The 23,526-nt window shown below is 46.8% G+C and overlaps 1 protein-coding gene across 1 annotated transcript in view; it reads left to right on the forward strand.

Annotated features, from left to right (window-relative positions):
* Window positions 1-20,675, forward strand: part of FBP1 (fructose-1,6-bisphosphatase 1) — a 22,391-nt gene extending 1,716 nt beyond the window's left edge. The window contains exons 2-7 of the mRNA XM_012640052.1: window positions 8,763-8,925; window positions 10,754-10,846; window positions 15,615-15,755; window positions 17,249-17,386; window positions 18,634-18,753; window positions 20,347-20,675. Of these exons, the coding sequence (XP_012495506.1) occupies window positions 8,763-8,925; window positions 10,754-10,846; window positions 15,615-15,755; window positions 17,249-17,386; window positions 18,634-18,753; window positions 20,347-20,538 (847 nt within the window). The 3' untranslated portion in view covers window positions 20,539-20,675. The remainder of the gene's footprint in view (window positions 1-8,762; window positions 8,926-10,753; window positions 10,847-15,614; window positions 15,756-17,248; window positions 17,387-18,633; window positions 18,754-20,346) is intronic.
* The last annotated feature ends 2,851 nt before the right edge of the window (window positions 20,676-23,526 follow it).

Below are 23,526 nucleotides of genomic sequence, written 5' to 3' on the forward strand. Positions count from 1 at the left end.
TATTTAGTTGTCCAGCTAGTTTCTATTTTTTTAGTAGAGACGGGGGTCTCACTCTTGCTCAGGCTGGTCTTGAACTCCTGACCTTGAGCGATCCGCCTGCCTCGGCCTCCCACAGTGCTAAGGATTACAGGCGTGAGCCACCATGCCCAGCCTAGCTAATTCTTATACAGGAGCATATGATCACATTTATTTTCAGATGTCAGGCCTTGCTGGGAGAGAGATAGGATAGGTATGGTAAATAAGATGACGACTCCATTAATGTCACCGTTGTTCCCTCTTAATAACCCATTTCTAAGGATTCTTTGCATTAGGAAACATACCCAGGTAAAATCATACTTTGAATTTAATTTACAGCAACTATAGGTGCCTTCACATCTTTAACCGCCTTTGAGGACCAGGGAGCTTTTTTTTGTTTGTTTTATTTTTAAAGTGCTTATCATTTCTCATACTGTTTTAAAAATAGGTCAGTACCTTTCACAACCTGAGAGAGACTCAGAAATGTAGGATCTGTTTTGAGATGTCCCACCTTTTAAGTAATCTCAGACACTGGAACCTCAGATGGTGAGGTTTTGACAGTGGGACCTGGACAAAGTGTGCTAATTTTGGCTACATAGGATATGTATATTTTTGGACTAGATAGTTGTGAACACCAGGGTTTTTAAAAATAAAAGTTATTGTTATTATTATAAACTACTTAGTAAGTAGCACACATTGACACAATTTAAACCATTCAAAAGAACACAAAGGAAAAAGTGAAACCTATATCTATTCCATGAGGTAGCCACTATTAATAATTTACTGGTTATTTTCCCAGATACTTCTTTATACTCACGTAAATTTATACATGAACACATATTTACACATCCCTATACATAAATAGTAAACAACATGGGATCACCCTTGACATATCTCTCTGTAGTTTGCTGTATCATTTAACACTATATAATAAACCTCTTTAAACATCAGGACTATTATATAATATATCTACCTCCTTCTTCTTAACTGCTGTGTAGTGTTCCACTGCACAGACTTATCATGAGCTATTGAACTCTTCCTCAGTTTGGGGGCATTTAGGTTTTCATTGGTCTTTGGCTATTGCAAACAGTGTTGTACCCTTGGAATGGATGTTGATGCCTGGTTGTATGGGTTGCTGACCAAGAGGACCAGATACTGGACACATAAGTACCCTTATGGGAAAATGAGAGTTTGGCTGTTCTCAGTATGACATGCAGCAATAAGACAAGATCTCAAGCCAGGCACCCAAATTACATTCATTACAGGCTTTGATATCCTGGATGAAAAGCCAGCATGCCAGCAAAGAACTTGTTATGTTAGAGCTGAAGACTTGCCCTAGAAGGGCATGTACCCAGAGGGACGGGATAATTTGCAGGAACCTCACCAGAACCAGTTTACAGAGCTCACTCCTGATGTCTTATCACGGAAACATCAGGAGTTTAAGCATAGAGCCTGGTGCATTCTCTCTCTCTCACTGTCTTTCTCTCTCTCTCTCAACCTAAAGTTGCTAATGTAGTCACTTTCATTGCTCCTAGTAACATGTTCATAGAGCCATAGAGTTTTTTTTTGTTTGTTTGTTTTTGAGACAGAGTCTCACTCTGTTGCCTAGGCTAGAGTGTCCAGGCATCAGCCTAGCTCACAGCAACCTCAAACTCCTGGGCTCAAGCGATCCTTCTGCCTCAGCCTTCCGAGTAGCTGGGACTACAGGCATGCACCACCATGCCTGGATAATTTTTTCTCTATATTTTTAGTTGTTTGGCTAATTTCTTTCTGTTTTTAGTAGAGACAGGGTCTTGCTCTTGCTCAGGCTGGTCTTGAACTCCTGACCTCAAGCAATCCTGCCGCCTTGGCCTCCCAGAGTGCTGGGATTATAGGCGTGAGCCACCGCGCCCTGCCCAGCCAGGCGCTGGAGCTGATGAATTCATGGTTCAAATGTCAATGTCAAGCATTGCCCCACTTCTTTGCTTTCATTTCTTTGGGAGAAAGTGGTCTTCCTATGGCTTAAGCTTTTTTGTTTTGTGGAGTTGATGTGGAGTTGACTTTCCTTTGTATACATTTCCAAATCACTGTCTGAAGAATTCACTGATTTCATTCAATTTAACAAAATGTTATTGAACACCCACCATGCTCAAAGTTCTAGAAGAGGCTGAGATATGAGCATGACACAGCTTACTCTGTAGGAAAAAACAAGGGAAGTGTAGAATTAGTTATAATAGGCAATAGAGGTTCTGAAAGATGCTTTCATTGAGGTGCCCAAAATATGATTTAGGTGCAAAGGATTGTGGAGCATCAAGATGGGCACTTGCGGTGGGCAGTGGAGGGTGGTCAGTTGTAAGGCCTGATGGCGGCGAGCAGACCAGGCTGGGTGGTCATGTGAGGACATGTCCTGTGTTTGCCCAAAGCATGGAGTCCATGTGGTGGGGCAGTTGTGGATGTGAAATTGTGGGTGCCTTGGGGAAGTATCAATGGCGTATCAAAGGGTGAACACTATACTTTTGGAGGGTTAGCAAAAGGGGAGAGCAAAGGTTTTTGAGTAGGCAGTCACATGACTGGAGACAAATCTGGGGAAGATGTGGCTGGAAGTCTCTAGTTGGAAGAGGGAGAGACAGGAAATGGGGAAGCCAGTGGAAAAGGGGACTGAGGTAAGCAGTCTGCAGAGCTGCAGCATTGGAGGAGAGGAGGGGAGAATTGGGGGGAAGTCTGAGTGTGGGTTGGAGGAGAAGTGCAGGGACAGGGGTTCTCGAGCGCTGGTCCTAGCACTTGAGAGCAGGGCTGTGTCTTCAGAAAACAAAACAACGGAGTTTGAGACCAGCCTGAGCAACACAGTGAGACCCCATCTTTCCAAAAAATACATGGTGGCGCATGCCTATAGTCACAGCTACTCGGGAGGCAAGGCAGGAGGATCGCTTAAGCCCAGGAGTTTGAGGTTGCCATGAGCTATGACAACGTACTGCACTCTAGCCCAGGCAACAGTGAGAGCCTGTCTTAAAACAAACAAACAAACAAACAAACAACAAAAACCCCACAAAAACAAAACCAGAATTCTCATAAAGGAGCCAGTTTTTAAAGGCTGGGGAAGGGTGGTGAGAAGATGATTCCAACATTTTGGAAACTTTGAACTTGAGGTGTTAGAGGGCTAGCCAGTTGAAGATGTTGTCCAGCCTGCAGTTGAACGTGCCAGTCTGACATTCAGACATGAAGCTCTGACTGGAGATTGGCCCCTGGATTTTGGCTTACTCTCCTTGAGGCAGAAGAAAAGGGGAGAAGACAATCTGGACAGGATTTAGCAGGACAGGAACGTGCAGGGCTCAAGGCACATTTTGGAGAGACATGGAGCTGGGCTTAAATTCCTAACTCTGTCATTTAATTTCTGTGAGGATTTGGGCAGTTGATGTAATGTTGCTGAGCCTCAGTTTCCCTGCTTGTAAGATGGAGAATGCTATTTTTTCAACCTCAGAGAGTCGTATGAGGATGGACTGAGTCCTCGCTAACCGGGTACTGATCTTATCATTGTTTCCCATGGACTTTTTTTTTTTTTGTAAACTAACATCTCTCTATTTTGCTCTTTATTCCTAAACAGGAGCCCACGTGTGTATCAGCAGGGATATGGTCCAGGCTAGAATGTTACATATTAGAACAGTGTTGCAGCCTCAAAGTGGGTAGAGGAAACACCCTCCCATCATGTTCTATTGTGTCCAGAAAAGTTACTCTTATATGTGGAGTCCTCTTTCAGTTGTTTGATGGAAGAAAATAAAAAATTTCAGTTTTAATTTTGGAATGACGAGTCAGCTAATATATGTTCAGGCTTATCTTAACATTTGCAGAGTTTATGACATTAAGCTTTTGGAAGCTTTCTCAAGTTTATTTTCTATATCTTGAATTATCCACTCTATATGACCAAAGAGTGAATTATAACTTCCCTCCCATAGAAAAAGCACAGCTGGCCATATGCCACCCATTTGTCCATTTTCCGTCCACGTGAACACAAGCAAAGTTTGGAGTTTGTGACCTTTGGAATCTGTTCTGGTTGGTGCCTTTTCATAGTATTTCTGAACTAACCCTTGGATGTTCCCACCTGGGTGAATGGTTGATTACCACGGAATCAATAACAAGCCAGTGTCACCTTTGACTTTATTTATTTATTTAGAGACAGAGTCTCACTCTGTTGCCCGGGCTAGAGTGCTGTGGCGTCAGCCTAGCTCACAGCAACCTCCAACTCCTGGGCTCAAGCAATCCTTCTGCCTCAGCCTCCTGGGTAGCTGGGACTACAGGCATGCGCCACCATGCCCGGCTAATTTTTTCTCTATATTTTTAGTTGTCCAGCTAATTTCTTTCTATTTTTAGTAGAGACGGGGTCTCACTCTTGCTCAGGCTGGTCTTGAACTCCTGACCTTGAGCGATCCTCCCTCCTTGGCCTCCCAGAGTGCTAGGATTACAGGTGTGAGCCACCACGCCCAGCCAGATGTGCTATTTATGTGTGAGAGTTTCAGTCCTCTCAGAGAATATACTCAGCATTTACCTAGTGCCCTGAGCTTTAGCTTCAGACTTCACTAGGAAAAAAATCAAGCTACCTATACGGATCTGATCATGAATGTTCCCAAGTAGAGGGTGGTGTGTGGGAGTTGATCACCCTCAGGCTGGCCCAGTAGGTGAGCTGCCAGAGCCCAGAGGCCTTCCACTCTTGTCATTCTTGTACAAATTAGGTTGAGCCAGGTCCTCTAACATCGGGTTTCAGGTAGCATTTCCTGGGATGGCAGCCACATCTACACCCTCCCTCCCAGTGGCTCCCACAAAAGAGTAGGTCGTGCCTAGAAGAGAGTCATGCCTCCATGCCTGTGGACTCTCCTGGTCTTCTGTGGGTGGCCGTGCGGGCAATAGACCCCCCAAATGCCCAGGGGTGTTATGTGATGTCACCAATGCTGGTGTCTCACTCCTGGCATCTTGGGGGCTTTCCTGGAGCCTGGTGTCTGCAGCCTCAGGCTCCGATCCCCAAGTCATTAACCATCCTTGCCTCTTTGGTTGTCCATCCTAACCACCCAAGTCAGGTAACATGTTTTCATTTTCTAGGTCAAGACACTTTTTTTTGAGACAGAGTCTCTCTCTGTTGCCCGGGCTAGAGTGCTGTGGTGTCAGCCTAGCTCACAGCAACCTCCAACTCCTGGGCTCAAGTGACCCTTCTGCCTCAGCCTCCAGAGTAGCTGGGACTACAGGCATGCGTCACCATGCCCAGCTAATTTTTTAAAATATATTTTTGGTTGTCCAGCTAATTTCTTTTTATTTTTAGTAGAGACAGGGTCTCGCTCTTGCTCAGGCTGGTCTCGAACTCCTGACCTTGAGCGATTCTCCTGCCTTGGCCTACCAGAGTGCTAGGATTACAGGTGTGAGCCACCGTGCCCAGTCTCTAGGCCAAGACTTGAGAGGTTGATTAGTTCCTCCCAGCTGCTGTGGTTTTATTTCCAGAAGCTGCCCCCAATTCAACAGCCTATTAACTGACCATGATATATCAGGAGCAAGGACATGATCCACATTCATCAACTCTGCTTTTTCTATTTAAAAACAAAAACAAAACCCTTTTATTAAAACTACACAATAGATTATATGTAACTGTATAGTTGCTTTATAAACTTAAGATACAAAAATAGAATGACATTTTAAAATATATATAAGTACAGTATAAATTATTATATCATGAGTTCCATCATCATTGTTCTCTTTTCTATTCTCAAGAAAATCTTAGCTTTGACTTAGATATACAGAAGCCAAATATCCTGGGTCTTAAGGAATAGTACAATTTAAAAGCGTGTCCTAGAGATGGCAATGTTTTGAAAGCCAGCTGTTAATTCACACTTGCTGGGAAGTAGCTGAAATTTGTGTGACATTGTGCCCTGATTTGGGGCTCTGGGGTCCCGTGCTTGTGGGCAGCCTCGCCTCGCTTCTTGCTCTGGTGTGCAGGACGTTTAAATTCCGCAGCCTGCATTAGCAGCCATTAGCCCTGGGCAGGTCCCCTGTTCGCTTGCTTTCTGCCTGCTACTTCTCAGGGGAGGCCTCAAACCATTTTCCTCCTTACATCCCTCACACTCTAACGTTTCTCTTTTGAGGCCCCAAAAAGAAAAGGTGGAGGGTGCTGCCTTTCCCCTCTGTGGTAACTCCCATTTCGGAGAAGTTTCCTCAGCAGACCAGGTCACTGCCTCCGTCCAGACTGACCCCCCTGCCCGCGGGAGGGCACCAGACTGCTCTGGCTCCTGTGCTTGCGGCAGGGCGGGAGGGAGCTTAGCCTAGAGGTTCACGGCTCGCTTGGGCCCACCCATTTCTTCCCCGGCTTGTGTCTCTCTGTTGATCGCGAGACACAGCTGGCCCAGGGAGGGCTTTTGTGGACGGGACTGTCTCAGGGTTTCCCCATGTCCCCGCAGCCTCGTTTGCCGTCACTACTAGCTGGCTCATTTGGGCTCCTTTAGGGCTTTGTCATATCCTCCCTTTCTCGTGAAACACATCCAACACCCCGTCCAGCTCGAATGCCCCCTTCACAGTGAGACCTTCCTGGACCATCTGAATTAAGCACCCACCCTGTCATCTCCTCTCGTGACCTTGTTTTTATTTCATGACAGTGAGCACCTGTTGCTATCTGACGTGACCTCGCCCATTCCAAAACGCTTATTTCTTTCTTGTTTGTCTCGCTTCCTTAGGATATACGCTCCACGAGGGCCGGGATCTCATCTGTCTTGTTCGGCACTGTAACCCCAGCACCTAGAACAGTTCCTCACGCATAGTAGGTCCCCAGTAAATACGTATGGAATAAATGAACACCCAGCCCTCCAGGGAGCTTTTGAGTAAAAGGGACCATGGCCCGAATGTCCCTGAGGGAGATACCTGGGCAGGTGGGACTTGGGCCACAGTGTGGCATAGGCCTATCCTTCCTGCGCCTGCCCTAGCTCCCCAGGCCCCTGGAGCTGTCCCCACTGGGCTGCACCGATGCAGTGCCAAGGGCTGTGCTAGGCCCTTCGTGTACCTTCCCATGTAATCCTCTAGCAGCCCCATGAGGCAGACACCGTTTCCTTCTCTGGGCATGTGCAAAAGGGAGGGAGGCTGAGAGAGGGCAGGGGACCTGAAGAGCTGAGGTCTGACCCGGGTCTCTGTCTTAAAGCCCATGTCCTTGCCCATCAGCACGATGAATCAGTAGTGACTTTAATGGTAGAAATCTCAGGTTGCCAGGAGAGAAAATCGCTCCTGCTGGGGCCAGTGAGGACATGTATTTGGTTGGTGGCCCTGCTGAGTCCCTCCGGTCTGTCCAGAATTTGTCCGCCTTCTTCCTCCACCAGTGCTGGCCTCAGGATTGAGGTCAGGAAGAGATTATGTGGAAAGAGAACCCAGAGCTCAGAGACACGGGCTCCAGCTGTAAGTCCCACAGATCTCTTCGTCTTTCCCTCATGAAATAGGAGCGACATGCTGGAAAGAGAAGCAGCCAGCAAGAGGGCTGGAGGGACAAGACGGGTTCCCCAGGCTGGAAGGGTGCTGAAAGTGGCAGATGCTGACACATGGGCCTGATGAGACAGCTGGAATTACCTCCTGAGATAGCCAGGCCAGGCCAGGCCAGGCCAGGCACTTGGGTGTGGGTGGTTTCTGCGGGTGGCACAGTTTTGCCCAGCCAGACACGGCAAGTTGCATTTCGAGAAATTGCAATTTCAGGAGTTGAAGCAGTGACAATCACTGCAGCAGTGACAATCAGTTCCCAGGCAAGCGCTCCTAGCAATTTTGGCCAAGGTGCAATTGTCCCCTTATCACCCACTTTCGGCTGCTTGGTAGCGTCTAATGCTCCATCTCTTTCCCTTCCCACGTCCAGTCTCTTATCTTGTTCCTGCACCCTTCCTGTGAAATATCTCCCCTCCTTTCTGTTTTCATGCACAACCTCAGGCTACGAGAACCTGCCTCTTCCCTCGTACTAAAAAGCTAGGCTGTATTTTGTACAAGACTGTTGGATTCTGGGAATTCTCCAATTACTGACTTGCACATGGCTTAAAAATAAAGCAAAAACTCCAGGCTCCCTGCTCCTTCCGTCCCCTAGAACTCCTGCCAGGGGGACTGGGAAGTCACCAAGAGCCCTGTCTGGAAGTCACTGGGAGCATCTCACCTCCCCCATCTTTGCTGTTTGGAGAAGCCCTCAGGGGGCTAGAATCTGAGTCTTCTCCTCTGTAGAATGAGGGTGGAACCAGTTGATATTCCTTTCCCTTTAGGACTTTTTAGTTATAAAACCATAATATCCCTGGCGTAGCTCACGGCTCAGGCTCACTCCGACCCCAGCTTCCTGGCTTGCTGCATCTCTCAACTGATTCATTTAACCCATGAGTTTGGGGGCAAACTTTGGCTCTTTGTGGGCAAAAATAAAAACAGCCCCAAACTTTTTTACATACAAAGCACCAATATACATATAGCGATGAGCAGATACATACCTGTAGTATTAAAACTGAAATTCATGGGGGAGTGAGGTCAGGAAAAATGTTATAAAGGCTCTTTAGGGGAATCATAATGAAAAAAAGGTTGAGAATCACTGACGTAACCACAAGGGTGTGCAGGGTACCATGACAGGCACCAGGCCACAAGGTGGACGACAGTATGTCCTCCTCCCCTGTCCTGTTTCTCCCAAATCAAGTGTCTTCTTTCCTTTCCTCTAAATCCTACAAGACATTCACTTACAAGTGCATCTGCACATTCTGGTGGTCATGGCTTATTTTTGTGGCTTTTCTTCCCTCTAGCTACGGCATTGCTGGCTCCACCAACGTGACAGGTGATCAAGTTAAGAAGCTGGATGTCCTCTCCAATGACCTGGTCATAAACATGTTAAAGTCATCCTTTGCCACCTGTGTTCTTGTGTCGGAAGAAGATAAACACGCCATAATAGTAGAGCCTGAGAAAAGGGTGGGTCTGCACTTTCACGGCTGAGGGTTTAATGTAACTGTTTTTCTTCCCCGCTTCCAAATGACTCCACTTGCTTGGCCAAGCTGGGTTTCTGGGAACCTCCCTGGATCCCTCCTGTCATCTTTTCGCAGATTCTGCCTCACTCTCAAATCCCCCTCTCCACTGTGCACCCTGCCACCACAGCTCCCGCCATTGCCATCTCTCCACTGGACTCCCACGGACTCATCTCCGTCTCTAACTCTTTATTGCCATGTTCAAGGCTCCTCGGAGTCTGGCTTCTGTTGACTACCCCTTGTGCTACATCTCCGTCCACCAGATGCCCAGCCCGTACGCCTGACCCTGCTGCCAACCACGACTGCTTGAAGTGTCTATCACCAGTGCTCCCACTGGAATCCGTTGGATCCCTACTGGTTTGATAGCTACTTGAGGGCAGAGAATGAGTTATTTTCTTCTCTGGTTCCCAGCATCTAGCACAATACCTGGCACATGGTGGGGTCAACAACAAATGCTGGTTGAGAAAGATTGTTGAATGAAAGAATATATCCAGCTTCTATAGAACAGTAATTGTACTTTAAAAAAACCTTTGAGATTAGAAGTGCAGTTACCTGGGCTTGCTATCTTTCCCTGTTTGAGATGCACTGGGGACATGAAGGAGTAGAATTAGAAAAAACAATCAGAAGGTAAATTCAAGAGGCTGCCGGTCTTGACCTTATTAAGAGGATGGGAGCCACGTCTGATTACCTTGCTTTACATGATTCCTAAAATACCACTGCACGCCAGATTCAAATTCACGTATTTCTCTACTGGGCCTGTCAAGGTCTTTGGTGGCAGTTTCAGGCATGTGACTTGACTTGGTTGTCTAATAGTCTCCATCAGGCACCCCGAACTCCTCTGACTACAATATGCCTTCTCATAGGCGTGTTCACACTTTCCAGTTTATACTTTCTCCCGCATTAGTGAGGGTGATTTGCCAAGGTCAAGGGGCCAGGGAATCATCTTAATCTGGTGGAGAACAGTGAAAAATCACATGTTAAAGCGGCTAATTTGGAGATGGAAAATTCCCAGTGGTGTGACACGCAGCACTCACCACTGTCAGTGGAGAGCACACTCTCCTGCAGTTGACTGTAAGCTGCCGACAGGACATCAGTGAAAGCAGAGCTGGGAAGAGATGTGCACAGTTAGCTCTTGGGAGCCAGCATACCACTGAAATCCCATTCCAAAAATGAGTCTTTGGAAGTCCCACTGCAATAGAGGGTTACTTCCTTTGGGAATTACACTAGGGATATTGTTGAAAACTATGCATTCCAACCTCAAGTGGCATCTATAAAACCTACATAAGAAATTTCTTACAGATCTTAATTCTAGGAAAGTCTTCACTTCACTTAAGGAATTATTATTATTTTTTCCCTATATAAAGGGAAATGAGTGACTGATCTTATTTCTCTTCTTCCTTTGGCTGTCAGGAAACTCAATCCAGAATTATGATTTGATTTATGAACAATGTAGGAAATCATGACTTATTTATCTGTATTCCATCACATTCATCTATGCCTCCTATTCTAAGTGATGTTTTCTCTGTTTAATGACCTTTTGATATGTATATAAACATACATATTCATTCATTCTATGTGTCGCTTCGTATCTTCGGTGACAGAGTATAAATAAATAAGACCCACATTTCTTGAACTTTCCTCTAGAATCCCATTTTTACTCCCTTGGTGTATCCTCTGTATCTTGTTACAATGTATACAAAGTGCCCATAGTGTATATTCTCTATCTGGTTATTAATACAATATTTTAAAGTTATATTTCTTTTTTCTTTGCTCAGGGTAAATATGTGGTCTGTTTTGATCCCCTTGATGGATCTTCCAACATTGATTGCCTTGTGTCCATTGGAACCATTTTTGGCATCTATAGAAAGGTAAAATGTGATATATCAGGTACCTGGTTTGGGATCAAAAGAAAAGTTAAGATTGAACATTCCATCCTATGTCACTATGTGGAGCAGCCAGAATATATATCATGAAACTCTGTGAGGCTTGAATAGATTTGTATCTCAAGTCCTGAGTTTTTATTTTTATTTTTTCTTAGAGATGGGTATTGCTCTGCAGCCCAGGGTGAAGTGCTGTGGCATGATCATAGCTCATATGACCTCGAATTCCTGGGCTCAAGAGATCCTCCTGCCACAGCCTTCCGAGTAGCTAGGACTACAGGCGTGCACCACCACACCCAGCTAATTTTAAAATTTTTTGTAGAAACAGTGTCTCGCTTCGTTGCCCAGGCTGTTCTCAAACTCCTAGACTCAAGCGATCCTCTTGCTTCAGTCTCCCAAAGTGCTGGGTTTATAAGCATGAGCCACTGTGCCTGGCCTTCAAGTTCTGAGTTTTTCAGCTTTAGTTGCAGAAGGAAGATCCATTAGGTTGTTAAAAGAGAAGGTAATAGTAAAACATGGGTGGGAAGAGAGTACATTTCACTTTTTAAACTATGCCTTTTTTTATGATAGAAAATTAGATTTTAAAAAAGGAGACAGTACAGCATAAGTATAGTGATGACACTACATGAATTGAGAGTTGTGAAGAGTATGACAACTATAGAGATTATTTATGTCAATATTGTCCTTAAATCCTCTGAATAAAGGGTCTGCAAACTACAAACCCCGGGCCAAATCTAGCTTGTTGCCTACCTTACATGGCTTGTGGACAAACAATAACCATTTTGCATTTTAAATAGTTGAAAAATCTAAATAATAATATTTAATGCTTCATGAAATTTATATAAAATTTAATTTTCACTGTTCATGACTGAAGTTTTATTGGCCTATGGTCACATTCGTTTGTTTACATATTGCCTTTGGCTGATTTTATGCTATACTGTAAGGGGGAATAGTTATTATGGAGACTGACCCATAAAACCTAAAATATTTACTATCTGTCCATTTGTAGAAAAAGTGTGCTGGGCCCTGCTCTGAGTCTGACATAGGACGTGAACCCGGACCCTGCCATGGGCCTTCTAATGGTGTGAGCTGGGCTATCTCCAAAGCTTCTCTCTCTCTTTTATTTTTTCTCTTTAAGTGTGAGTGTGTGACAGAGAGAAAAAGAGAGAGAGAGAGAGCAGGCTCAATTGTACAGACAGGTGACAAATGGAATGAATATCTGTGGACCCATCGTAAAACATTATAAAATCTAAAATATGTCCTCTTAGCATCAGCTTTTGTTTATTTCAGAAATGAAACCTCACAGAATTGTAGCTGAGGCTCTGTTTCTTCATCTTAACAAATGAAGCAGTTAGGTCAGCCAAACTCTATTCTAGATTACAAAGGCATTAACTTAAGAAGTGAACCCCAAATTTACACTTATCTCTAAAAGTGATATATTGTCCACTTTTGAAAAGTAGAGTCACTGTGGCACAGTTGTCTTTGGTCACTGGGATGTATTTTGCTTGTGTCTTGGGTGAGAGGCAGATCCACATCAAAATCAACTTGAGTAATAGAAGGTTCTAATTCTCATGCCAGAAAGGCAAAGGCAACAATTCATCTGTTTTCCAAGTCATGCCAAGAAACATACCATTCCTCTTATAGACATGGAGGGATATAATTTTTCTTACACAGTCCCAAATCTGTAGTATAGCAAGAAAGGTTTGTAGCAAAATTCTTCCCTGTGGAGGAAGAGCTCTGGCTAATGACTTAGCCAAAATAAAGTAGCACTGACGTTTGCCAATCACATTCTCTACCTTAGCCCCCGACATAAAACTCCTTTAAGGAAAAAAAAAACCCTAGAAAATTGAGAGACACTGGCTAGCAACTAAAACAAACCAAACAAACAAAAGCAAAACCCCCAGGTTGCAACAGCAGCTTGAATTGGGAATGCCAGACACAGCTGTTGGCAGTTGGTCTCCACACCCTTCTCAATAAACCTGCAGTGACTCTCTTAAAATATGGGAAGACACGATGAGTGTGACACAGCCCTCTGAGTCATTTCAGTTTTCAAAAGTCTTATTGGTTGTTTGAAACCATTTGAGGGCTTATGGGGCAGAAACTTCGACGTGTCTGTTGCTTCCAAGGAGACCTTTCTTGCTTTCCGCAGAGAAGGTTCTGAGCTGGAGTTCGGCTCCTTGGTGCACGTGCCCAGTGGGAGGGCATCCGTGACTGCGACCGGCAACCGTGCTCGGCCGTGGCCACATGACGCCTGGAAACAGGCTTGAAAGGGACCTGGCAGGGTGTCCCCAGGGCCCACCCAGCTTCTGGCTGGCGACATCCAGAAGGGGCAGGTTCTCCTGAGATGCTGGGCAACCACCACGGTTTGTCCAAATATGGAGTCAAAATCTGCTCATTATTGCTCATTTGGCCTTTTAGAGCATTGGAAAATAAGATTCTTCTACATGTTTGGAAACAGCTTTCCTGTCCCCCCTTTCTTTTTTAAGGTAAACATCTTTCATGGGAGGTTATTTTTAGACCTCTCTCTAGCCTGGTCACCCTCTACGGGACGTGCTCTAATTTCCAATGTCCTTTAAAAATATCCAGTTCCCACAACTGAAAACAGAGTTTCAAAAGGAGGGTTTGGTTGCCTGTGTGAGGGAAGACCATTGGTGACAGGAGTGTCCCCTCATGGCCCCCATGCCTACTTTCTCTTCCAAGGTCTCAAGTCTCCAGAACCCAGGGTGTCTTACCCTGTATTCCGTATGGGGTGGTGTGAAATAAAACAGAAACCCATAGCGGGTGGGACAGAAAGGTAAGGTCCAGAGACTTTTCAGTTTTGCCAAGTGCTTTATGCCCATTGCTCCCTGGGCATCTGCAAAAGAATGGAATGCTTCCCCTGGAGGAAAGGCATCCCTGCTTAGGGCTTGGAGGAGGGAACTCATACATGAGAAACGGGGCCAGACTAGAAAAGGATCCTCCAAATCCACCACTCATTCAAATTATTTTCTCTTTCCTTTGAGTATGTGGGTTGTAGACAAGTGCTACTGTCTTATTCCATGCGAGGAAATGTAAGTGTAAGAGCATTTGGTGACGCATTTCAGGGAAACGCTGTTTACTTTTGCGCCTTCGCCACAGGCAGGCATGGATGGTTGTGAATCTCTGGGGGACTTTTCTTGGTGGAGAGCTAGTTATTTGGAGCCTGTAGTTGGGGGAGAGGACAGTTAGAGGCCTGAGTCCTCCCACTGTATTGCCGGCTTCCAGGGAAGCTGGTAATTGTTAAAATGACCCTCGGACAGGTGGTCCCTATTGACAAAGACCATTCATTTCCTTTTTTCAAGATTGTGCATTGGCAAAATTTGGGATTAGGGAAAACAACTCAAAACTTTGGTCCTGTGTTTAGTCTGTGTTTAGTTGCACTGCACTATCTGATGAATATAAACCAAACTAGATCAAATGACTCAACCCACCCCAACCAGGTAACCAGTCAACCATCCAGATGAAAACCATGAGGAGAAGGGGTGAGGAGTGGGGAAGGAGAGAAATGGTTTTTGTGATTCTTTTACATGAGTAGCTCTTAAACTTTAGTGCAAGAGTCACCGATGGTGCGTGGCGACTTAGTGAGTCTGGGCTGCAGCCCCAGAACATGTATTTCTGGTAAGTATCCCAGGTGACTCTAGTGCAGCTGTGGCCACCCCTTTGAAAGTCACAGAAAGAAATTACCTGGACTGTATTTGCTGGGATGACTTCCTGCTCCAGCTTCATGATATATGAGTAGATGTCCCTGCTTACTCTCCGCTGCTAGAGCCGCTGGTGGGAAAGGAGTAAGTGAAATTGGGGAAATTGCCCATTTTTGTTTCTGTTCAATTCAAGCAGAGAGTATTCAAGCTGAAAGGTTTGTTTGGGGCTGTACGAGGACCAAAGAGCCAATCGAGTGTTAATAAAGAAGAGAGTTGTCAATAAGAGATCATCGATTGGGAGCCATCTCCTGAAGGTGCTCCCTTTCCTAGGATTAGACAAACTGTGGATCACACAACCCGGGGGGGTGTGTTATTAATGAAAAAAAAAAAAACAAAACCGAAAGATCAGAGTGTACATCACGTCCTAAGTGTAGGTACTATTGTGTCAATTTTTGCTGTGTGTGCCTGTGTGCATGTGGATTGGTACTGGTTTGTGATGTATAATGTGTTTGTTACCATGGCTCATGGTCAAAAATTGGAAAGCATCTGCTCTACCCCATAATGACTCTCGGGAGATGTTCTGAGTGCCTGTATTTCTGAGAATTTCCTTGCTGTGTGAGTGATGCACACCACACTGCTCGGTGGGGTTTGCGTTGCAATTGGCAACAGCTCATGAAATTGATTTCCTCACCAGACTCGCTGCCCTGCAGCCCAGTGTTAATTTGTTTAAGTAAAGCTGCAGTAGGCAGGTGGAAGACATTGATGCCCATAATAAGGTTAAACCAGTGGGAGCTGGCAAGAAGGCATGCTCCTTTTTGGAAGCGATAGTGCGGAGATGAGGGAATATCAAATTAGACACATTGGAGGAGGACCCTGATTGGAAAGAAGGACCCAGATGCAGGAAATTTGGGGTCTGGCGGGAAGGCTGCCGTGGTAATATAATCAGGATATTGCTGATGTGCGGAGGAAGGCCCCTCTGGGAAGATGCCCTATTTCATTAGAAGAGTACCTTGATGATGCCTCCTGGTAATGGTTGAACTGGAAAAAAGAACTGCAAAACAAAACAAAAATGTATTTCGTTTTCTTTTTTGCTCTAGAAATCAACTGATGAGCCTTCCGAGAAGGATGCTCTGCAGCCAGGCAGGAACCTGGTGGCAGCTGGCTATGCCCTGTATGGCAGTGCCACCATGCTGGTGCTTGCCATGGAGTGTGGTGTCAACTGCTTCATGCTGGACCCGGTGAGAGACCTCGCCGGGGGCTGGGTGCTCGGCTGGTGGCTGTGAGTGACTGTATGTTATGTGTGTGTGGGGGGGTAGCAGGGGTATGTAGAGGTGGGAACTGATGCCCACGGAAGGACAGAGATGATGGTGAGGGGCGGGACGGGGAAGGGAGATGGAGAGACATTGCACACATCCTCAGAAGGTTGCAGAGGTGAGAAATATCTGTCCAGAGCAGAAGAGGGAGTCTTTGTTCCAAGACGAATTCCTTAGTGCAGCCATTACTCAGTGACTCCAGGGCAGGCAAGCACGGGCCACGTGAACGAGCGCAGCGTGCTGGGGCAGGCAGGCAGGGGCGGTGGTGGGCACTGGGGGAGCTGAGAGTCCAGCGGTTACTATTGGGAAGAGGGGCCCAGCTTGCCAAGGCTTCCAGTTGTTCAAGAAACGCGGCATTTTAAAAGATGTGATGTTTCTAGGTGTGTAAAACACTGCGTTAGCCAAGTCAACATGTTTACAGACCAGATGGGGGCTGTAGATGGTCTGTTTGCCTCCCGCTCTATCCATTTCTGGCCTTTCCACCCATCTATTCGCCAAGAGGTTGTTTTCCTGAGGTGAACAGGTGACAGGTGTCCCAGCTGAAGCCCTGAATGACATCATTTCCGCCAAAATGGCCCAAAGTATTTGGTGTGTGCACCTGCACACAAACCTTCAGTTAACCCTTGCAGTCATGACAGGGCTTTGATGAACTCAAGGAAATAAAAATAAGGAAGAAAATGAAGACAATGTCTTAGTCTTGCTTATTGAGAAAAGTTACCTTACAGACAGGAGCTCACGTGAATAATGTTCATCAACAATTTTGATAATTTCTTCCATATAATCATTAATTTCAGTTATTTATTTGTTCGGTTAGATGACAGTTTCAACAAAGCAGGTAAATTGAGGGAAGTCATCTCATCAAACGCTTGGCACCATGAAACCCACCACTGAAACAGACTCCAAAGAATAATCTTCAATATGTTGGCACATTCATTATGTGCTTGGTCCAGGCTACCAAGGGGAAATGAATTGGATTTATAAAGTTTTAAAATTTTAGCAATGTCCTCACGTGACACTAATGAAACACCATGTGCATACAGTGGTTTTGGCTGGCAGACCGAGAACAGCTACAGACAGCGAGCTGGGACCCTCCGTGGGAGGCGGGCTGCTCTCGGGGAGGCCCGGGGTGTGTGCGCCAGGTGTGTGAGTCAACACGGCTACCTTTGTCCCACGCACTCTCAGAGAGCTGGACCTTCACCTCCTTGGAAGCATGGGCGCTTAATAAACACCCAAGGGTAGGGTAACAGCACCAGTTAAAGTCTCCAAATGAGGTGACTTCAGGGGAAATAATGGCAGAACCGGAGCAAAGTTCCATCTGAGCCCAGGACGCAGTTTCGGGAATCACTGAGGTCTGCTGATTTGTGCCTCGCCAGGCTTTTGCTTGTCATCTCCTTACCTGTCCTTCTGTGTCTCCAAAGGCCATCGGAGAGTTCATTCTGGTGGACAGGGATGTGAAGATCAAAAAGAAAGGCAACATCTACAGCCTTAACGAAGGCTACGCCAAGGACTTTGACCCTGCCATCACGGAGTACGTCCAGAGGAAAAAGTTCCCCCCAGTAAGTGAGGGTTCTGGGGTGGGTGCAGTGTCCAGGCATCTGGCACCAGGGCCAGCTCTGGAGGGAGGTGGGTGTCCCCTGAGTGGAAAAGGGACCCTGGGATGAAGGGCCTTGGACCTCATTTGGGACTGTTGAGTTATGTGGAGATCCGTCGATTGAAGGTTTACCTTTGAGGTGAAAGAAAGCAGGGATGGAAGTGGGTTGGATTTTGATCTGCACTGAGCCCATGATTAAGTTCTCATGTAGGTTCTGGGCACTGAAATTCTTGCCCTGAGATGTCAAATCAGAGTGTCTATCTCGGCCCTCGCCACTTTCTCTTGGCAGAAGAAAATGGGGATAATAAAGTCAACCAGATGCATGAGTGCATGGCAGTAAAAGAGTTTCCCTTCTGCGGCCATGGTCCTAGATGGCACAAAAGGTGGTTCTGCCACCCAGGCCCCTGCCGTGTGGTGTCTGTCCCTCCTGGCCTACTGTCCGACATGGATTTATCAGTCGTCTCAGGAGTGAGAGTGTCCGTCTTGGTATCTCTCTAAAGAGGTTACAAATCAGTGACTGTGAAGAGAAGAAATGGCTGATCGTAGAGGTGGCTGTATGTGGCAATATCTGATTTTGTCATAGCTTTCCTTAAAAGCCATTGACACCTGTTTTCTGAGGATGGAGCTCAAGTGTTGTTTGCAGACATTCGAGGTCCTCAGAGCTGGCCCCAGGCTCTCTCTCCAGCTTAATCCTCTCTCCTTTCACTTTCCAGAGAGTCTCCTCCCACCCCAACCCTGCGTACACTCACTCTGGGCCTGCGGGCTCCTCTGCCAAGCCCCGGCACAACAGCACTTCCAGCTCCACGTTGCTGAGCCTTTGCTTGTGCGGTGTCCTCCCTGCAAAATAGCCACCCCCACCCCTGCGCAGCTCCTTAGCTCGGCAGAAATCCTTCTCAACCTTGAAGGCGCTACTAAATGGCACAATTTTTGTGATGCTTGCCCCAAGCCCATAGCCAGAATCAACCACAGCCTCCTTGGGGCTTCCGTGGGTGATCTGACCTATTGTGAGATGTGGAAGGGGCTGTCTCCATTGTTCCATTTTCTTCTTCTTGGGAACAGGGTTCTCACTCAGCACACTTCTCAGCACAGCCCAAACATACCTGGAAGGTGCTCAGTGAGTGAGTGTGGAATCAAATACACACAGGGAACGCACGGGGAACTCGCTCTCTTTGTTTTCTGGAAAACTGATCAGTGCTGGTCTTAACCTTGCAGGATAACTCGGCCCCCTATGGCGCGCGGTACGTGGGCTCCATGGTGGCCGATGTTCACCGCACTCTGGTCTATGGCGGGATCTTTCTGTACCCCGCTAACAAGAAGAGACCCAATGGAAAGGTAAGCACCTGCCCTAGGGGGTGAGTGAGAAGCAGTAGATTGCATTTTCAGCCCAGCGACTTGATTCAGGGAGAAAGAAAGGTTACGGTAGCTGTTATGCCCTATAGTAAGTTGCTAAGGGTGTCTGTGGCATATTCTTTTCTACACTAAAGATAAAGCGAGGTGATACCAAGTAAACATAAAAATGGTCTCTTGAGAGTCCTTCCAATGCTGCAGGAAAAGAGAATTAATGGCCAGGAGGGCGACTAAAAGTCCATAGAGCTTCCAGCGGGTACGTGGTTTGGCTTGGGCAACATGAATTCCATTCATAAAGTGAAACGAAACCGCCCAGTCTCATGTCTAAGGCAGCAAATCAAATACATATTCCAAATAGGAGTCGCCTTTGGTTGCATTCAAAAGGCATAGAGTAGAAATAATTAATGAGCTGACACCACTTGGAAAACGATACCTTTTAGGGAAGGAAGCAATCTCTGGGAAAACCTAGAGCTTTCAGGTGAGCTGTTAGCACTGACCACACCGGCCAATGCCCGCGGTGCTTCCAGCAAGCCGTGGTGGGCTGTGCTTTCTCAGGCTGGCTAAGGGGCGCCCACTGTCCTTCCACTTGGGTGGCAGTGTGCTTCCTCCCCGAGTATTGTGTCTGCTTTATGTTCTCCAATGGACAGATTGCCTTTTTTTTGTTTCAAATGTGAGAGAAAAACAGGAACAATAATACCCTTAAGATAGAAATCTATATATTTTGGTTATATTCAGATCTCTGCTTTGCTGCATCTGGCATCTGGGTCGCTGAAGACATTCTTATTTACTTAGTACGCTGCTTCTGCCGCAGACATCTCCGGCATCCCCGCCTATGTGATTAACCTGCTTTACGGCACTTTTCTCTAATGCCTCAAGAAATTGTTCCTGAACACAGTTATTGAGGCTTCTCTTTTTTTTCCCAGTTTTTCAAATTTGGCCGTGACACCTACATGGAAAGAGAGTCAGGAAACACCTGCAAAAAGCTGTCGCTCAATAGGCAGACTGCATGAAAATGCATACGATAAAAAGTTAATATTTAAACGTAAATGCCAAGATGTATAACGTACTAAATTCCCACCCTCAAGCCTTAGGAGAGTTGTAAAAGAAATGCACACAGAGTTGCAAACAATATTACACTGTTTGGAGGAGCCAGTCTGCTTTCCAGATGTCTGCAGCCAGACACTGCCGTGGATTTTTCTAATGCTTGTAGAATAGGCAAAGCTCCATGCAAAACACACACCGAGTCGCTCGTTAAGTCCAGTTTCCACGCTGTAAGGGAAGGGAGTCATCAGTTCTGCCAAAATGTCATTCTGTGCTGAATCCAGGTGGTCTGTCTCGCATTTGCATCAGGTAATCTATTGCTGGCTCTGACTTGACGACTGGTTCAATTTAAACAAATGGTTAGCCGTCTTGTCTCAGATGCAACCTGGGGTGGGAGGGAACTTTTACAACCCCACAGGAGGAGAAAGAGAATATCAGTTACTCCCACCGGCTCTGCACTGTTTTGCTATAGAACAAGTGCCCTCTCTGTGTAATACCGTCTGGTATGAGGACGCTGCTGTTGGTCTTGCTTTCCAGCTGAGACTCCTGTATGAATGCAACCCCATGGCCTTTGTCATGGAGAAGGCGGGGGGAGTGGCCACCACCGGAAAGGAGGCTGTACTGGACATCATTCCCACTGACATCCACCAGAGGGCGCCGGTCATCCTGGGGTCTCCTGACGACGTGAGGGAGTTCCTGGAGATTTACAAGAAGCACTCTGCCAAGTGAGGGGCGGGCCTCGCCCACTCCCAGCAGGATTGCCTTTCATCTGGACCTTTTATCTCACAGGGCGCTCCCTGGTGCGGCTGTGCCTCCTGCATTCGTAGACAGCAGACATAAAAAGTGTGGCTACTTTCATCATCAAATGCTGTGTACTGCCTGGTGCTACCTAAGCAAAATGTTATCTCGATGATGTCAGTGGTGGGCAAGATGTATATTGAGTGGATGTAGGAGAAATAAACATATTTTCCCTTTTGCAAAAAAAGGTCTTCATTGCTTTGTACCAAAGGATAATGATGGTGATAATAACAGCTAATGTGTGGCCAGGTGTGATGGCTCACGTCTGCATTCCTAGTACTCTGGGAGGCCGAGGTGGGAGGATCACTTGAGATCAGGAGTTTGAGACCAGCCTGAGCAAAAGAGAGACCCCCACCTCTACTAAAAATAGAAAAAAATTGGCCGGGCCTGGTGGCGAATGTGTGTAGTCCCAGCTACTCGGGAGGCTGAGGCAGGAGGATCCCTTGAGCCCAGGAGTTTGAGGTTGCTGTGAGCTAGGCTGACGCCACAGCACTTTAGCCCAGGCAACAGAGCGAGACTCTGTCTCCAAAAAACAAACAAAAAAAACCCCAGCTATCGTGTGTAACATTAGGTAACTCATTTAATCTTCCCAACAACCATATGGATCAGACGCCATGGATAATCCATTTTGTAGATGACGAAATGGAGGAAAGACTGAGAGGTTCAGTGCCGTGCTCAAGGTCTCCAGCCAGTGAGCGGCAGAGCTGGGGTATGAACCCGGGCAATGCGGCCACTGAAGCCTGAGCTAATGTATTGCTTCTCCTGTGTGTGGTCCCACACAGGTCTGGCTGTGCACAGCTAACCTGCCCTCCTAGCAACGGGACAGCGAGTAGCTCAGTGACGGCACCTGAGCGTGACTCGTGGCCTCCCATACGTGGGTGTGACTATCCGAGTCACTAATGAAGGTTTACACTGGTACCCAATGGTGATTTTTCTACACAAGCACAGCACTTCAGTGAACTCACAAAGCCTAATAATTTTTGAGATCTAGTTACCATAAGGACAAGGATTTATCATAAGAACAGGATTTAAGGAAATACAATTTGTTTCAAGCAAGTATGTTTCTCACTAAGCTCTGTCTATAAACAGTTTCTCCCTCAGCTAACCCCGGTTCTTTGTGGACCAGACTCCAAGATCATGGCAACTTCTATATCAGGTGTTAATAGCAAATGGGGCCTTTTTTGAGCTCTGGATTTTAAAATGTATCTATCCATATATTTCCACTCAGTATCTGAGAACAGGTGTCTGTGTAAATCCTGCTTCTTTCTCTCCAAACACTCCCGTTCATTCCAGGTTTTTCCAACAGGAAACAGTTTGACCTTGAGCATTGGATCCGCTCCTGTCCACCGACCAGACCCAAAGCCAGTGTCTCCCCCACTCCAGCCGTGGCAGGCCCTGTCAGGAAAGTCCCCACCCACAACACACTTTGATTTTTTAACCTTCTTGTAACTCAGTTGGCCTTTGGTTCTAAAAGCATCGAGGGAGACACGACTTTGGGTCTGGGAGCCTTTTCCCATCACTGAGATTACTGTGGAGAAACACTACTGCCCACCCGGTGCTGCGAGGAAACCAGGCAAAATGACAAAAAGATCCCGTTCCTCTGCGTTTGTCTGTGTGTTCTGTGTGGCGTCTTTGCATCGAGCTGTCGGGTTATTCAAGCCAGCGGTTTCAACTGCCACTCATTTGCAATCTATGGCTGACGTGTCCAAGCCTTTCTCTTTCTCCGAGAAAGACAGACACACACAGACCCACAGAACAGCAGCACGAACGGCGGTTCTCCTCGGATGGTTCTTAGCATCTCAGCTGGACTTGACCTTGGGGCGTCCTGGCTGCCTCCCTCGGACAGGTGAGGGAGGATGAGGGGATCGCATCCCCCGAGTGTCACGTAGAGGCGCGGCAGGAACGTGGGCTCTACATTGTCCCAGTGCTCCTGAGAGGGGAGACCGCTCCTGCTTCGGATCAAAACACATAATGTCGCCTTTGCAGAGGGGAGCAGCCTCCTCTCGCCCAGCCAGTGTCTGGCTGCAGGGGATTTTGCTAGTCCCTGCGTGTCAGTATCGGCAGGATTTGTGAAGAGGCCCCGCGCCGCCCCTCCCCACCCACAGGTCTGCTTTTTGCCCTTAGAGGCTCCGTAGCCAACCCCTCACCTTCCTAGTTAAGAACACGCTCAGCCTGAAACCCCAGTTCTAAGTATTCTGAAGCAGATCAGCAGGGGAGTTTCTCCACAGGTGCCCTTGCCGCGTGGTGTCCTTTGCCAAAAGCTAGGGAAGCACCTCTGCAGTTTGATCCGAAGTGCCTGTCGGTCCTGGCTTTGCCACCACGGACAGGCTGGGCACAGCTTATGCCCCTGAGCATGGGAGGGAAGACCCCGTGACCAGGATGGAGGCAGAAGTTCCACTCAAGCACCGTTGGGGTCCAAAGTCCCCAGAGTGACTGTGTCCTGGTCCTCACCTTCAGAATTGGGAATAATTTCAAGATGCCTGTAGTGGGTTGAATGGTGTCCCCTGAAAGGACGTGTCCACATGCAAATCCCTGGGACCTGTGAATGTGACCCGATTTGGAAAAAGTGTCTTTGCAGATGTAATTAGATTAAGGAGTATCATCCTACCTAGATTACCCAGATTAGGGTGGGTCCTAAATTCAATGACATGTCCTCATATGTCACACAGAGCAGAAGGGGATATGAGGATGGAGGCAGAGATTGCAGCGATGTGGCCGCAAGCCAAGGAAACCAAGGAGTGCTGCCAGAAGTGGGAAGAGGCATGGAAGGACTCTTCGCTGGAGCATCCAGAGGGAGTGTGGCCCTATTGCCACCTTGCTTTTGGCCTTTTAGCCTTCAGAACTGTGTGAGAATACATTTATGTTGCTTTAAGCCATGCGGTTTGCAGTACTTTGTTGTGGCAGCCTAGGAAACATTGC

This window comes from Propithecus coquereli, unplaced genomic scaffold (genome assembly GCF_000956105.1).
Source record: "Propithecus coquereli isolate 6110/MARCELLA unplaced genomic scaffold, Pcoq_1.0 Scaffold147, whole genome shotgun sequence".
NCBI classification, from domain to species: Eukaryota; Metazoa; Chordata; class Mammalia; order Primates; family Indriidae; genus Propithecus; species Propithecus coquereli.